This window comes from Talpa europaea (assembly GCF_964194135.1).
Source record: "Talpa europaea genome assembly, chromosome: 4".
NCBI lineage: Eukaryota > Metazoa > Chordata > Mammalia > Eulipotyphla > Talpidae > Talpa > Talpa europaea.
Window position 1 is genome coordinate 26,563,967 of NC_140070.1, and position 17,347 is coordinate 26,581,313.

At 38.8% G+C, this 17,347-nt stretch overlaps 1 protein-coding gene across 2 annotated transcripts; it reads right to left on the reverse strand.

Moving 5' to 3' along the window:
- Nucleotides 1–3,543: 3,543 nt before the first annotated feature.
- On the reverse strand, nt 3,544–15,314 carry CCNL1 (cyclin L1; the record flags this gene model as incomplete). 2 transcript variants are annotated; one of them, XM_084231245.1, is made up of 11 exons in its annotated part: nt 3,544–3,892; nt 4,575–4,673; nt 4,760–4,871; nt 5,102–5,243; nt 5,322–5,426; nt 5,536–5,635; nt 7,340–7,404; nt 8,489–8,609; nt 14,103–14,212; nt 14,702–14,776; nt 15,024–15,314. In XM_084231245.1, the coding sequence occupies 11 exons, from the start codon at nt 15,312–15,314 to the stop codon at nt 3,544–3,546; spliced, it is 1,569 nt and encodes a 522-aa protein (XP_084087371.1). The 2 variants fall into 2 exon arrangements, with proteins under 2 accessions (XP_084087371.1, XP_084087372.1); XM_084231246.1 differs by lacking the exons at nt 14,103–14,212; nt 14,702–14,776; nt 15,024–15,314 and adding an exon at nt 12,253–12,275.
- Nucleotides 15,315–17,347: the final 2,033 nt, after the last annotated feature.

Genomic DNA, 17,347 nt, shown 5'->3' on the forward strand with positions numbered 1-17,347 from the left:
TAAGAGTGCCATTATTTAAAACTATGAATCAAAACTTAGAGCTATGCTATAAAGAGGCAGGCATTTTTATGATCACTTTGTTTTAAAAGGGAAAGTTAAAAATTTCACTGGGCTTTTAGTTGTATCAAGTGTAAATGTTATATGTAACATTCACAATAGAAAGAACTTGGGTTAACGAGGGGCTAGGATAGACTGAGGCCCTGGGAGACAGAACAGGAAGGATAAGGACTAGGACCTGGGAGGCATGGAACCCCTCCTGGGAGACATAAGAAGAGAAGTCAGTAACAAGAAAAAAGCCCATGACACTTCACCGGTTAATGTTAGGATGGACATTGGTCAAGGTTGACCAATCAAGAAACTGCACCATCAGCATACCTCACCCCCTATATCCCAAACATGAGCGTAACTATAAAAACCCCGAAGTTGTTTTCACCAGCGGCAACTCATTCAGGACCCCTCCCCATGTGCATGCACAGGAGATGTGCTGTTATCTGTCCTTGCATTAATCTTTCCAAGCTTACTTGTTTCTGGCAGGAGTTAGCCTCTTTCTTTAACCCTTGCGACTTTACCCTGGAGAGATGACCTGTGTCTTTGAATAAACTTCCTTTAACTGGCTTACTGCTGTAGGTATGAGGTGTTTCTGTTTCAATTCTTTGTTACACTGGCTGCAGTTCCCGGTTCATCCTATTATGCTGTCACACATCTGGGGGCTCATCCACAACCACCTCCTGGCCAGTGCATCACTAAGAACCAGGATCACTAAGGTGAAATACTAACAAACTCATTTACATTAAGACATGGCTGCAGTGGGAGACAGAGATGAGAGACAAAACTGGGAACACACACTCAAGGCTGTCAAGGCATAAGCTCTAACGGAGAACTGGGATTCAAATGTCAAGCAAAGGGGCAGCAGTCCAGTATCAGTTCTACAATGGCTGTGTTCCCACACTTGCGAATCTCAAACCAGTGAAACAATTATGAAACCTGATTCTGATCAAGCTTTGAGATAGTTGACGAAAAATGCAGGAAAAACCAGGGCCTCCCTGGGGTTAAGCACCACACCATGAAGCAATCCAAAGCCTTTGCAGCAAGAGTTCAATTCCCAGCCAGCCAGGAAGCAACCCACATGGGGCAACAGACCTGTCTCACCCACGGCTCCCCTCAGCAGTGTATTTCCATCAGTCTGCCTGTTCTGTTCCCCACTCTGTCTCTGGTGAATCCTCTCACCCCCTGCATCTCTGGCCTGTACCCCAGCTCTTGTGTGCATAAATATTTAAAAAAAAAGAAAAGAAAAATGCAGGAAAAGAAGTGTGCACAGTGGCCCACAGGCTTACAATGAGCATACGCAAAGAATGAAAAACTCTCCAGAACAAATGACACAATTTTTTTAAATAAAATCCAAAGAAAATAAAAGGGGGAATGTGATTAAAACAAAAGCAACACATACGGACCTTACTTGAACAAACCAATGACAAAAATCTAAATTAAAGACAGTGAAGGCAAGTCTAAATACTGAGTAGGTAGCATTACTATTCACAATTTATTGAGGTGATGTTTAAGAAGTTCTTATCCAGTGTATCTAAATATTCGGGGATGAAATCATTTTACAAATACTAATAGGAATGGAATTAATTGGTAAGGTACAAATTAAACAAAGTCACCACCACAAACTGGTGGTTTTTGGAGCTGAGATGGGTACTATGTCAAATTTTGCATGTTTGGAAATGTTTTTGGATTCAAGTAGGGGAGTGTAGGGTTAACATCTTGACAAGAACCTAGATAGCTTAGCTGATTCAGTAAAAGTAAGACAAAAATTAGAACACAAAGAAAAAGACACTCTTGCCTAAGTCACCTCTCACATGCAAACCTCACTCCTAGTGTCCTTCATCCGGCCCATCTTCAAACCCCATTACATCCATGCATGGTGTTGCTCCCAAACAAGGAAAGGCAGGTAGTGACTTCAATACTATTAAGAACTTAATTTGTTAAACAGGGTTTATGCTGACAAATACCTGCTCTTTAAAGGCAATTTGAGTTCTTCAGATGGTTAAAAGCTCAAGTGCATGTATTAGCAGAAGGAACACACTCAGTTACTTACCCCATGAAAGTTGCACATTCACACCAGGCTGTGTTAGTTTTCAATTAGTTTTTATAGTTAGAACTGTAACTGATTTAGAGTCGCATACCAGGCATTTTATATCCAAGTGAATCTCGTCTCCTTCAATGCAGTTCCCTTGTCTCAGGTGCTACTCTCCAAGACCCACTGCCTGCCACGGGTGCAATCTTTAGAATCCTCTTCAAAAGCTGTAACTTAGATTTCTTTTAAAGATCCTTAGTGGTAGTATATCTTCATCTCTTTGTGGGTGTATTTGATTTTTTGAACAGCAACAAATCACTTGGAGCCAAGTCTAGTGGACAAGGTAAGTAATCAAGGTGGGTAAAACAATTTGATGTAAAACTTAATGTAACAAAAATAATGACACTGTTTAATGACTTAAGATCTCAAAACACTGGGAAAATACAAGAACATCCATTTGAATGAGTTCTGGCTCGCTCTTTCACGAAAACTATTTTCTTTGTGGTCAGATTTTACTTTCATAATGAGCCAGTCACGTCCAGGAAAATCTTAAAGAGAATTCTCCCAGCTTAGTTAAAAATTGATACTAAATACCTAAAGAAAAATTTCAAGATCAATAGTTGGGTCTGATTTAGTGTCATGGTAAAAATTTTGGTTTATGTAAGAGGACTGCTCACTTTAGAAATAATTAATTAAATTATTTCTAATTCTATTTAATTATTTCTTAATTCTGACTTCAAATGACTATGGTACCCTTACACGCAAATCAGGTTCTGCCTTGACTGGGTTAGTACTACAAAATAATACATAAGACACTGTTGGGTCACTCTGCTTTTTCCACACATCCATCTTTACAGTAATTCACAATGCAAATCAGAAATGCATTTTAATCATTTTGAACTACATAATGGAAGAATGGGTTTGTCAGAAAATCAGCACAACCATTTTAATATTAAATTTTTGTTCTTTTTAATAATTTATTTAAATAAGGTATTTGAAGCAGTTTAGAAAAACAAGATCTGTATTTTATTTTCTTGTAAAAATCTTTACACATGCAGACAAACCAGTGTTAAGAAAGTATTCACCATCATTTAAACAAATAACCACTTAAATAGAACAATGTCTGCAAGTTTTTCTGTATAAAAATAAGATACATTTTTACAGAATTCACGCTCCAGTTCTTATAGCAATAAACAATACACAACTATAGTAAGTACAATCAAACCTGACCATGGTTTTCAATTAGATACTGCTAGGGCATTTTAATGTGCAAAAAAAAAAAAAAAAAAAAAAGGAAAAGGAAAATTAACATAGTTCTTTTCAAAATACATCCTCAGTGTTTCTAGAGACCTAGAAGTTTTTATAAAATCAATTCCTAATCAATTTGCTTTAATGTTTTGATTCTGAGTCCATAAATCACACTGTAGAAAGGCAAACCAGGAACTGCCACAGGCTCACAGGAGACGTCAGCGCCTGTGCCTGCTGTGCCCCGAGCGGCTGCCACCATGGTGCTTGCCTTTATGGGACCTCTCAAAGGAGCGCGATCGCTCACGCCTGTCCCTATGATGTCCCCTTTCGTGCCTGTGTTTCTTGGCAGCATCTGAGTGATCCCGAGACTTGCTCTGAGATCGAGAGCGAGATTTTTTCCTTTTATGACCATGTCTATTTGAACTTTTTAAATCCTCTCTGGCATGCTTGGCCTTAAGGTGAGGAGAACCATGATTGTGATGTCTTCTTGGGCTTTCACTGTGACTGCGGGACCTGCTTCTTGATCTCGAGCTGTATGTTCCAGATCGACTCCGCCTATTATTATAACTTTAGATAATAAAAAGTGGAGGTTTAGATTTAGTTTCTACTGGGAACAAATTACTTGGTGGTGCACCTTACAGCTTCAAACCAAAACTAGTGACCTGCATCAATGACAGGTCTGAACTTTTCTTTACCCCCACGCCCTCCCCCCCCATTATTCTGTCCCTCCCCACATGCCTATTAACAGACAAATCATAAACCAAAGTACTATATGTTTACATTCCAAGCTGGGGAGTAACCTTTGGTAGCTCTGCATTTTACTGAGTTCTCAAAAGGACACTGAAGAGTCACAAAAACACTAGCAATCTAATTACAGAGCTAACTAGGGAGTCTTTGGCTATGATCAACCAGATTACTGGTTATTAGTGTTTAGTAAGTTTCTAACTGAAACCAGAGAAACACTAGTCTCACAACACAAACAGGCATAAAATACCTCTGAATTTAATGCCTGTTCTACACGTCTCTAAAAACAGAAGAGAAAGTCATCAAGGTACACCACCAAAAATAGCATGTGGAGCGCTTATTTCCAAACTCTTTTCCTAAAATTTACCTTGATTGAAAAGCCCAGATCTAGCCTAACTTTGAAAATAGCCTGTAGTTTTTCTTTTTTTTAAATAAACACCCATCAAAAGGTAATTTCTGGTAACACCCACTGTAAACCGCTTCCCATAAAAGAATGTTTACTTACTGTCTTCTTGGAGTATGTGATCTAGAACGTGACCTGGTTCTTGACCTTGATCGACTTGCACTTCTGCTATTTCTACTTCTCTTGCTATCTTTTCTTACACTTCAAAAAGAAAACATTATTTCAATTACATATTACTAGAAATTAAACACAAAGACTCAAGCTAGGGTTAACTCAGAAATACGTACCCATTGTAAGGGCTTTTGGAAGACTGTTGTCTATCCTCAGGCTCTTTTTTGACTGTCTTCACATTAACAGAGATTGGTGATTTTTCTTCAGCTTTTATCTCTCTCGGTGATGCTTTAAAAAATAGTAAAGACATGTTCATTAACGGATTTAAGAAAGAGCAAACATTTCTAAATGTAACTCAAGAATACCATACTTCAAGTATGAGTCTCTAGTTGACTGTCATGATAGAAAACACCAGCATTTCTTACTCTCCTTGCTCAAGCAAATTGTTATATACTAATGCTTTTTAATAACTACATCCCTTCAGTGGTCAACTAATTTCAATTCTGAATAAATCTTACATGGTTTAGAGGCTGGAGAAAATCCACCAAGGGTCGAAAGGGCTGGAGTTCCATCAGGATTCAATCCCTTTGCTTTCAATTTGGCTTCTTGCAAGGCTACTTTTCTTTTCTCTACTTCTTTTTCCAACAATTCATAGTTTGGCTGTTGGAAGAAAACAAAGTTAGTGTTTCTTTATTGTAGTTTAGATTCTTAGCACAAACACAAGGTGACAGAAATTACCTTTTTCCTGGTATAAAGCCTAAGTGTCTCTATACAGATTTCTTGGATTTCCTCCTCTGTTGTGCCAAAAAGAAGAAACCAATGGGGACGAGTGGGCAATGGAATCTAAACCAGAAAAAAGAATGGTCTAAATCAAATTTTCATTGTTTTTATTTAGTAAACTGATAATTCTTTTAATTTACCCAGTAGGAAAGAACAAACTATATAAACCTACCTGAAGCGCTCGAGCTGCAAGGTAAATGCAAGCACATGCTATAGTCTCTGGTTGAAATCGAACAAATACATTGGTTCGAAGACTGTCATTCATGTAATTCCTGAAAAATATTTCAACCATAAGCTTTGTATGTGGAACAAATCAAGTTCCTCTGAAACGTATATAAAATTGGAGACTCAATCTACTTTATTCTTTTTTCTTCTCATATTTATAGTTACATCCTCACATTCTAGCATAACAATTCAGTATCAGTAAGAGGTAAGAATTTTAACAATAAAACCATTCTTTACCTTTCTTATATATGACCAAAGTCCTTTAAAGTAATTCCACATTATTCCAAATAGAACTTACTTTTAAGGTTTTTAAAATATTTCAATGATGAAAGCAATCTTTGAAAGTCAATTCTTACAAGACTAGTTTCAAAACTGATAAACCACTCCAACGATACTTCAAGCCATTAATTATTGACCATCTCTCCTTTATCCACAATGAAAAAGCAGTGTCAACCAAGTTCTTTCAAAAACTCAAAGTACTGTGACAGGGGTAAAAAGGCATTTTCAGTAAGCACTCAACAAGTTATACTTGTATTAAGAAAACTAAGCTACTTCAGAAAATCTAAGTAGGGAAGTGAAGAGCAATAAATATATAACATACCTTTTTTGTGTAAGTATAAATAAAAGAGATAATAAACTATTTCAGTTAATCAATTGCTGGACCTTTAATCAGTGAACCCACCCCCCACAATATTCCTGAAATATTTTAAAATTGCACAGATTCTTTAAAAAGTTATGTTAATAGAAATTCTTACCCATGAAAATTACTAAATTCGGTTTTATAGAACATATGTTGAAAATGTCATGCATTTTATAAAAGCAAAAAGACTTTTCTAATATTACTAACATTTACTGAATCTAAAGCATGGCAGTCATAAGTCCAGAACAAAAACATTAAAGTGCTGTACATTATAGACAGTCCTGAGACAGTAGTTATGGCTGGACCACAAGCTCCTTGTTTTATCTTAGTAAGCCAGCACTCCACATCACACATCTGCATCTCAAAAGTCCAATTTCTAAAGTGCTCACATAATATTAACATCTCTTTTAAAAATGAAGCACTCCTTTACTTCTAGTATCATTGCCTGCAATAGCCCAGCAGCTATAATGTTCATCAACATGGGACTCATGCCCATTTTAATCTGCGAGTTAGTTTCCTTTGGAAGAATTCATGCTATACATACTAAAAATAGAAATCAATCATTTAATTCATAATGACTGAACAAATCTATCAAAACTGAACTATTCATTTTGATAGTTACAAGTATACATTAAATACACAGGCATGTTGAAGAGTTACTTCTAGAAGCAAATATACAAATCCTTTTGACACCCCGACAGAACTAGAAGATGCTGCCAGATGGATATGGACCACTTCAGTGAATCTCGGATGAGAGCTTGCACTGGATTGGCTGGAGAGCAGGGCAGCCAATCAGGCCATCCTGAGGTCATGGGCTGAAGTGCAGAGGGCAGAGTTCTATGACTTACCATCATGGACTACCCTTTAATTAAAGAGTAGAAAAAAGAACAAAGTTAAATTGAGTTCTCCATTAAAAGTAATAAGTCAAGCCAAGAAAACAGGAAGCAGAAATAAGCATTCTTTACCTTTTGGTTAAAAAATAAAAACAAAAAACAAAAACAAAAAGTACCAAAACAAACCCATCTCCTTATTTTGGAAAGAGAAAATGAAACTTACTTTATTTCTGCTTCTGTTTTCCTGGCTAGGAAAGATATGTAAAAAAGCAACTTACCAGGCAGTTTGAACCAGGGTTTGATTACGTTCACATTCTAAGACTTGTAAATACATAACAATGATCTGAAGGACAAGGGAAAAAACCCAATTTAGCATATTGGTGGCTCTTCAAGAGTACAGAATTCAAAGACTACAAGTAATTGAAAACGTTAGGTGCAAGTTTTAATTCCTCTGTGACTGATAGATAATACAGACCAACCTAAAATGAACCTAAGTGTTAATATGGGTTACTAAAAGATTTCATAGAAATTATATTCTGCAGTATATTCTAAAATTATACAGGAGAAAAATAGGAGGTAATAAATTCCATTAAAAATGCTTAATTTTTCATGAGCACTTGTAATATTTGATGGACACCAACCTAAATGATTCATTTAGTATTCCAAGGTACAATTTTATATGTTCAAATACCCGAACTACTGTTTTTAATGTTACAGTGGGTATGTTCCAAAATTGGTAATACTTAAGAGCATTACAGTGAGCAATCAAACACTAATATTTCTATAGTGAAATTACACTAAAGTGTGACTGATAAAATTACACATGAAAGGCTTTTGATTTCAATCCAGGCAAGATCTTTCTGGACCTGGATTATCATTTCCATTTTATACATTTAGAGATGTATAATCTGTGTAATTATCTGCCAGAATGACACAGCTAAAGGCAGGCACAAGTTCTATCCCAGACAGTACTGTACTTTAAGCACGCAATTTTATACTCATTTGCTATTACTTATGTTGGTCATACTCAAGCCAAGAGATGCAGAGAAACCTATGAACACTCATTAACAGTAACCAACCATCATGCATGCTTTGAGGATTTCACTATGAAATAATAAAGCAGCTGCTAAGGACTCTGGTAAAAAGATATTACACATTCATTGGAATGAAGTATTTCACAATTTGTTTTATAGGTAGGCAAACTGAGTTCACTAGAAGCAAAAATAACTTGTATGCCCCAATAATACAGAGTGAAGATATGAACTTGTTCTTTGACTCTAATTTGACTGATAAATTTCAATATCCAAAAGAATGCTTTTAAAAATCAAGGTTAACTCTCAAACATATACGGTACAAATTCACGTAAATAAAATTTCAAGGAAAAAACCTAATACTTACGACTGTCATTTCTGTACTCTAAAACTCACCTTATGGGGATGCTTGACATGAACACAAAATCCCAACTCCTTTAGCACCCTTCTCTCTGCCTTGATAACTTGATTTTTGGTGTTAATGTAGTTCTGATCAAGGATCAAGGGGCTTGGAGTCCTATAGTTTGTAAGAAATAAAATCAAAACTGTTTTGCAAATCCAAAAAATTTTATTTGTGGCATCTCCATTTTCCCTTCCAACCAACTATTGGCAACAGAAACCAGCTTTTTAAACTCCTGCAAACAAGTTAAAGCATTAATCTTATGCTGTCCAAGTTATGCTAATTAAATATATTCTTTCTAGACTAAAGTTCTATAGAAACTAACTCAACCCTTTAATAATCTTGGGACATATTCTTGTTCATCTTATTATGCAGATGTTGGGCCTATATACTTATTAACTTAAAGGATAGCTTGATTGTCACATACTCGATGTCTCCACAGACTATTTCTAGTGATAAAACTAATGTGCCCTTGAAAATATTTACTCTGAAAACTCATAAATTAGTGACATCTCATTCCATCAAGATCAACTCTTGGCTAGCTTATGGTCAAAATTAAAATTAAGAATAAAAATAGTGGGTAGTTAATCCAGATTGCCCAAAGAGGGCAATTTGTTTATGAACAAATTGTTCTAAGAATCTACCTGAAAAAGATTTATCACAATTACCAGAGATTAAATTTAGACAATCATATTCAAAACTCAGTGATGAATAAAAACGAGGCATAAATTTTGTCAGATGTAGTTATTAGGCAATTCTCTTTAGTATGTAGTTCAAGAAGACCATGATGAGATAAAGAACACTCTCTGTGCCAGATTAAATTTTGAAAGTTATAATGCAGAAAGCTACGTGTGTGTGTATATATATATACACACACATACTTATACAGCAGTTTAATGCTTTGAAAATAACACAATCAACTAAAAGACTTTTAAGTATTAAATTCAAAATTGGCTTCTTATTGATTTATCTGGCAGGACTTGGATTTTCATTTAGAAACTTATGGAAAGTATTCATGGCCTTTGTTTAAATACATTTTTAGACCAAACCAACAAAAAATACACTTATATTAGGACAATGATCACAAAGTATGTATACATATGGGTAGAACATTTAAATATTTCCTCCATACTTAATTTACTTTTTACCTAAAGTTTATGGAGTTTTTGTTCTGGATAGAACACATCTATTAGTAATCATTATAAATATTTACACCTCAAACTCACAACCCATTTTACCATACTCCCAAATGCAGAAAAATGTATTTTAGAATAAAAAGTTGATCTAACTACATCTGTTTAAGATTAGAATGCAATCTGAAATGAGCTTCAGTTACCCCCACAGGGACATACTATCAGAATAAAAGTTATACTTTATTTTCCTTATTTTCTCCCATTAATTACAAACAATGGGATGCTTAATAGACTTTCTTTCAGGTTGTGCTACACTATGACTTTCATCAGGTTACAGTCAACAAGATAAAAGCTGGCAAGGCTGACAAGATGGAAAATAGCAATGCTAAAAACGGCCTTCACTCATTTCACTCAGTTTAATTCCTACTACAGCTATAAAAGGTGTGAGGAATGAGGCCACCAATTGGGGAGGGAACTGATTTCTAACATAAAATTTTAGCCATGAATCCATTTTACTGGAATAGTAGACAACTGCTCTTTGAAATAAAAATTAGCTCACATGAGAAAAATCAAGGTATATATAGGAAAACTTATTCCAAAGATTACTTCCCATGTTTCAGCATCATAAGAGCGGATTTAGAAGTTCTAGCCACCTCAGACTTTCTGAGGACTAAGGGAGTTAGTTATCTGATGGCCCTCCTTCAACAAGCCATCAAGAGACTGAATACATCCCGTATATAGCTGCACACCTCTGTAACTCAATCTAAAAGCCAAACAAACTACACCCATTAGAATTATTATTAAAAACAGTACAAGAGTGGTTTTGTTTCATTTTCCTCATTTATATGAGCAAATTTATCTCCTTCCTTTTAAGCAACCTTGCTTTCAGAACTGCTTATAAAGTCCATTAAAATTCACTTTTCTTGCAATTAGCCATATAAATTTGAATTATGGCTACTATCTGGTCCCAAATCAGGCTTACTCCTTTCATTAATCCTACTGAAATATTCATTTTCCCTCTGTTCTGCCACAATTTTTACTTGTCCTGTTTGGACAAGTAAACATCGAAACTAAGGAAAACAAATCCATTACTTACTTTATTCAACCATATACTCAACTTCTCTTAGGCCTGCTAACTGAAATTTTTAAACTTTGGGCATGTTTTATCTGATTACCTCCCTTTTACTCAGAATTTTTTACCTAACAAATCAAACAAGAGCTATGTAAGTTACAACTGCCTTATAGAGACTATTTTATCTCAGAAGCAGAAAAAAACATACTCACAAATTTCAAGCAAGTACTTTACTTTTTATGTCACAAAGTATCAATTAGTACTTTCCATGGCAAAAGCACATTAAATTGAAACAAGGCTTGCTAGGATTTCTTCCACCCCAATTAGATCAACTGTCCTTTCCAATAAGTTTGAGGAGACATTTAAACATCTCTTAAATTTTTTTTTCATTATCAACACTATCTCCCATGCCTCTAAATTTGCCAGATTTATGCAAAAGCGCATTTTTGAAATTTTAGTCATAATAGGAAATCTTGGGTCTTTATTGGACTCAATCATAGAATCTTTATCATCTGGTCTCTTGGATTATCTTTCCTTTAGATCTTTTTTAGTTGAAATACAACTTAAAAGGAGAAATTTAAGATTAAGAGACCCAAAATAGGATTAGATTAGTATCATTCATTGGTGCAGGGATAGAGGAAAATTTGGAAGTGGTTCAAGAGGCCATATGAAAGAAAACGATCAGTTTACAAAGAGGCAAATTGTTGGCTCAAATATACAAAAATCTGTAATGCTTACTTCAAAAGAACACTTTTTCTTTTGTGTTTAAACAAACTGAAGGCTACCTTTAGAGCCATCCAAAATAAAACTGCAGAAAGAGAATGGACTAAAGTACAAGATCATGTTAAGACCCTTCCAAATCTTACCTGTGATCTATGTAACATTGAAAAGACATGATGTCAACCGTTAAGTGGTTGCGAAGCCTTTAAAGACCGGTCTTTTAGACAAGCTTTACATTGTGAATATGGACTTTGAAACAATAAAATTCTCGAAAATTTGCTAGGAATATATATCTAAAAAGCAAATTTTGACAGGAAATTACAGAAACAAACAAAAGTAGTTTTCCCATTAAATGTAGTCATTTACTCTGGGTTTAAAAGGCAATTCTCAAACCATTAAAAGTTGAAGGGGGAAAATGTCAATTAATCCAAATAGGGATCCGGCATTGATATTTTCAAAAAGCTCCTCTGGTGACTCTAATATGCAGTCAGTACTGAGAATGACCTAAAGACTAAACAACAGACTCCTCTGTACTCATCAAGATCACCCTACAATTTAAAACTAGGCATAAATGAGAATAAAATAAACACCATTAAAACAAACTGAAATACTTTACCTAACTAAAGTATACTGATAACACTAACAAAAATAATTTATGCAAAAAAGTCCCTAAAACTGTAATTCTTATAACTTGGACAGCAAAGACAAAAGCTTTTAACAAGAAACAGGAGTTTTTCTAAATGGTTCACCAGTGGCCAACCTGTTAGTCCCCGATTCCAGTGACCTATTCTCAGAGCACTGGCTTCTCCTTGGGGATTTTCGATACTTCACTCACTGTTGCCATGACGACAGCTTCATCTCTATGTACCACTCCACATCACCCAGGCTTTGGTAAATGTAGCTGGTCGCTGTATAGTCGGTTGCAAGGGAAAAAAGAGTTGAAGTTAATAACATATACAAGTTACGCGTTTGAGTAAACTTGTAATATGCATAGAAACTTTTACATCCTGCTTTTTCTTTTTAAAAGGCTTCCATGCAATTAACAACTCCTTTTAAATTTCATGCTATAATCAGACTTCTATGATTGAGAAAAAAAAATCAATTTCTCTGTAATAACGGCCAAAAACACTGTTAATCAGACACAACAGTCAGGTGAGGTATATTAAATGCCAAGGTTTTATAGTTAAAACCTACTCTGACATCAAGGAAGAATATGCTAGATCTTACAGAAAACGTTCAAAGTAGATAATCACTAGAAATGATTACATAATAGTTGGCTCAATGGTACAAATACACTACCAGAAAACTATTTCCTTTAAACAAACATAGCATCCTTTGACTAAAGATAAAGAGCCATTTTATTACTGTCATTTTGTTTTAAACATTCTGAAGAATCAGCCTGATACCTAAATACCAATTTCAGCTTAGGCCACACTAAATACCAATTTTGAAATCTTCCTGTTTCCAGGGATTCCTTACCAAGAAGCTAAAAGATATTTTAAAATGAAATAGATTAATCTATCTCTGGATATAGTTAGGGTGAATGCGAAAGATGGAGGGAAAAAAGAATGTAAGAAAACTGAGAGAAAAAGAAAGTTGTGAGAACTATCTGGGAAGCAATGCTTCAGACTTTTTACTAGGCTAGTTGTTTTTTAAGGTTACTTTTACTATTTTCTGGTCTCTGAATAGTTCTATTCAGAACTATTACTGCCAACTTAAACATACAGCCAGTAAAGACCACTCCTGTAGAATACTAATTTGGCACTAACCAACACCCAGCCCCCCCTCAAACAACTTAAAATCCTTTAATAACCTCCTTTCAAACTCAGTACAAGTTTAACATCACCACAATTTATTAAAAATTAAACACAGAAACGAACCTACACCAAGTATATCCCTGCAGTACAAATTCACCTATAAATAGTCCTGTAACTAGAACTTTCTGCTACTGCCTCATCTAACACAGGTCCCACATTAAGTGTTATCATATAGCCACAACACCTGTAAGACACTATTTCAGTCTCTCTTTTCTTATAATTTCAAATACGTGGGCCTCATCCAGATGCAATCCAGTTACTTTTCTAACCCACTCACTGAGACTGTATCTGACCAAAACAAAATACCTGTTTAATCCCTTTGACTTCAAACTTCAAACTTTTATCATCCTGCAGTCCTTTCAGTCCGGTATTATGCGATATATCGTAGTTCAATGTTGAGAAGTATTCTAACAAAAGCCAACCTCAATTGATAAAGAATTAACTGGGGCTTCGAGTACAAAAACAATCTACACAAAATGTTGCCACAATATGAACTTGAACTACGAGACGTTTAAAAAAACTTCAAACCTTCAGTCTTCCAGAGGGGATGGGGAGGGAGAACTTACAGAATACACTCACACTTGAGCCAAACGTATTCCCTTTCTTGTTTAATCTTAAACCACAGGACTGGCTTCACAGCACTGTTAGGATTGTCCACAAATGCAACTGCCTCTACAAACTTTAGATAGCTGGTTAATCATGGTTTTCCAGAGTATCAGCATGCGCCTATGCGAATTTTAACACCTAAATCAAAGTCAGTTCTCCTTTGCGTCCATTTTAACTTGAGAGAAAAGAATGTTTTGATTTGATGATTGGTGCACAGTACAACAGTAGCAAAAGCAGCTGTGTTCAATAATGCCAATCTTACCTTTTTCCTCTTAACTGGCGTAGGTGGTGAAATACATTAATCACATCTCTTATTCTTCTGGGTGCTTCTTCAATTTTTGATGCAAGATTAATACAAGCCATGGCAACAATCTGAAAGAACAAATAAATGATCCAATGAATTTAGACTACGGTACCTTCAACTCAAGTTAAGAAAAAGTACCCCTGTCACAGTCTAAGGAGCTAACTTCGACCAGGAAACTAAGACACTGTGGGGCTACCTCTGCTTAAACAGACTGACTACATTTGGGACTTCTGGGTCACAGGCTCATCACCTAAAGTAATACGTGCTTTCTTTTGTTCAGGAAGTCGTCTTCATTTCAGATCCGAAGTAAAACTCAGGAGTTTTGCATTTGGCCGACTACTGTAATTCTTGAAAATAGATCACCTGGAGTCCGGAGCCTTATCTAAGTTTTCAAAACACATTCTCAAAGTCCCTACACTTCTCTGTGGCAGGAAACTAGGTACAAAGGCCCGGTCTCACCACTCCCTTTTTCTCGCAAAGCTGGCTGCCGGCACCCCCCCCCACCCTTTCCTACTTCCGGATAAAGAAATTCCGTCCACCGCCCCCGCAGTGCTCACCTCGAAACTGTGTTTGACGAAAGACTTGGAGTAGAAGAAGCGGTGAAACAGCACCTGTCCCGTCGCCATCGCCACCTGCAGACGAGAGAGGACGGAGGCAGGTCAGGCGGGCCCGCCGGCGCCATCTTGTGCACGTTGCCCTCCCCCTTCTCCCTTCCCCCTCCACAACCCTCCAGGCCACCCCCCTTCCCGCACCTGAACCCCTTCCTCTCGGCCCCGCTACCCTCTGCCCCACTGGACTCCCCCACCGGCCCCCTCCCCCATTTCCTCTCCCCCTGGCCCCCACGAGAGTCCCAGGGCCTGACCCGAGCCGCGCACCGACCTGCGGCAGCCGGAGGAGGATCCCCGCGGCCTGGATGAGCTCGCAGCCTAGGATCCGCAGGTCCGTCTCGCTGGGCAGGTCGAGCCCGTCCTGCATGGACGGGGTGGGCGACAGCCGCTCCTCCGGGATCAGCGAGTGGTCGATGGTGAGCGACACCTCCGAGTACAGGCGGTCGCCGATCAGGATGCCCCCGGTTGTGGTCGTCGTCGTGGTCGTCGTGCCGGAGCTGGAGCCGCCCGCGCTCGGGGCTGCCGACGAGGCGGCGACGGTCGGGTGAGGCCCGGACGCCATGGTCTCCGCGAGCTGTACGCACGCCCGACGCAGCCAACCCGCCGGACTGACCCGCGGGGCAGCGCGCAGCCTATTTCCGGGCCGCTGCACCGCGTGCGCTTCCGCCCGACGTCAGCACGCCGACGCCGGCACCAACTAGTCCCTTAGGCCCCGCCCCGCGCCCCCCGGCCCGGGGGCTGGGAGAACTCCCGGCATCCCGGGCTTGGAAGGGGGCGCTAGGTGGGATCCCCGAGCCTGGAGGCCCGCTGTGTGGGGGCTCCTGAGCTGGCGCAGGCAGCAGGAGGCTTCGTGGTAGTGTCAACCACAGGAATAAACAGGGCGCAACCTCCCCGTCTTTCCGTTAGGGCTGGCGAGGTCGCCCCGGCGCGAGGGCTGGGAAGCGGCCCCTGCCGGCCTGGCTGTGCGCATGCGCGGCGGGGGGGGGGGACGGGGGCTGCAGTGAAAGGGTCAGGAAAACTCTTGGGCAGGAGGGAGGGTCCCGTGAGGCCCGGGGAATTCCAGGATGCTGGGCTACATGCAACTCTGGCTGAGGCTGACCAAGTCATCATAAAGTGGAACGCAGCTTTTTCTCGCTGAAGGTGCGAGGCAAGGTCACATTCCCACACTGAGAGTAGATTGTCCCTGTCTCGAAGATGAAACATTTTTCCCCATACAAACTTTAGATAATGCCTTTACGCTAACAACCCCCTAGGCTAGTGATGGGGAATCCAGTATGAAGAGTGGTCACAGGCATGAGGTGATTATGAGTTGGGTAGATGGTAAGAAGAGTAAAGAAAGGACTGCAGCCCTCTAAGCTGGGTTAAAACTTAAGTCGAGCCGCCACCTGTTTCTCAGGGAGCAGCACACAGACGGGTTCCTGATGCTGACTCTTTATGACGGACTTCGTGATTACAGTCCCCGTTATTTGTTTCGCCAGAGAACTTGTCAGGGGGAAAAGGATGTCCCGAAGCTAATTCCATACAGGCTTTGTGGACTCCACCCCCACCCCAGGCCAAAGCCAAAGACACTGGGAACTCCAAATCCCATCACCACCAAAGGGAAGGTGGCTGGGACCTGAGGGTGGGGTTAAGCAGCCAGGTTGGTATAAAGCCAGACACGTGGGCTTTGAGGGGGTCCCCCATTTCAGCTTGCAGCGTCTGGCCAGCTCTGAGAGTGCCTTTGGGTTTCCAGGTCGGTGGATTGGGTAGGACGCATTAAAGACTTTATTTCCCTATTTTGTCCCTGAGTTGTACATTTTTCTTATTTCCTTTTCCCTTGTAAATAAACCTTTTATTAACCTTTTGTGTGTGCCTGTAATGGAGTATTAATAAGTCCCTTTTAAGCACGCGGTGAGGACCCACAGCCAGGCAACCCGTTCAATATCGGGGCTGCCCTATAACAAACTCAAGAACCCAGAAGCTGGTAAAACTGCTGGAATTTAGAAGTGGAGGCAAAGGAGTAGAGCTGAATTTACTCCATCGCTTTATCCCAAGTTTGAACCCAAAAGGCTTTGTCCAGGTTACCACGAGAAGCCTCATTACTTTTCTGTTACGTAGCTTATTTTTAAGGCCTAGTTTGTTAAATAATGAAAAGTGTGTTGAAACTTGGGTCTATAGAGCAAAGGCAATGTGAATGTATTTCATTTATCAATGTTGTCACAAAAGCAAAACATAAATCAAAAGCCTCGTTTGAAAAAGCATTCAATTGGGCCTCCCTGTCTCCCAGCTGCTCCCCTCAGCAGTATATTTCAGTAGATCTACCTGTTCTGCTCCCCAGTCTGTCTCTGGTGAATCCTCTCACCCTAGGCACCTCTGGCCTACATCCCAGTTCTTGTATGCAAAAATAAATTAAAAAAAATAATTTTTTTAAAAAGCATTCAATTGCCTTTAGTAAAGCTTTACTTCATTCAGTTCTGAATCCTGGGCTGCACATTAGGGTCTTATGAAGCACTTTTCAAACATACAGATGCCTGAGCTGTATCTGCTGAGGTTATGTCAGTGATATGAGGTGACTCCAGCCCTACTTGGATTTTGCCCATCCTTCCTTGACTGGAA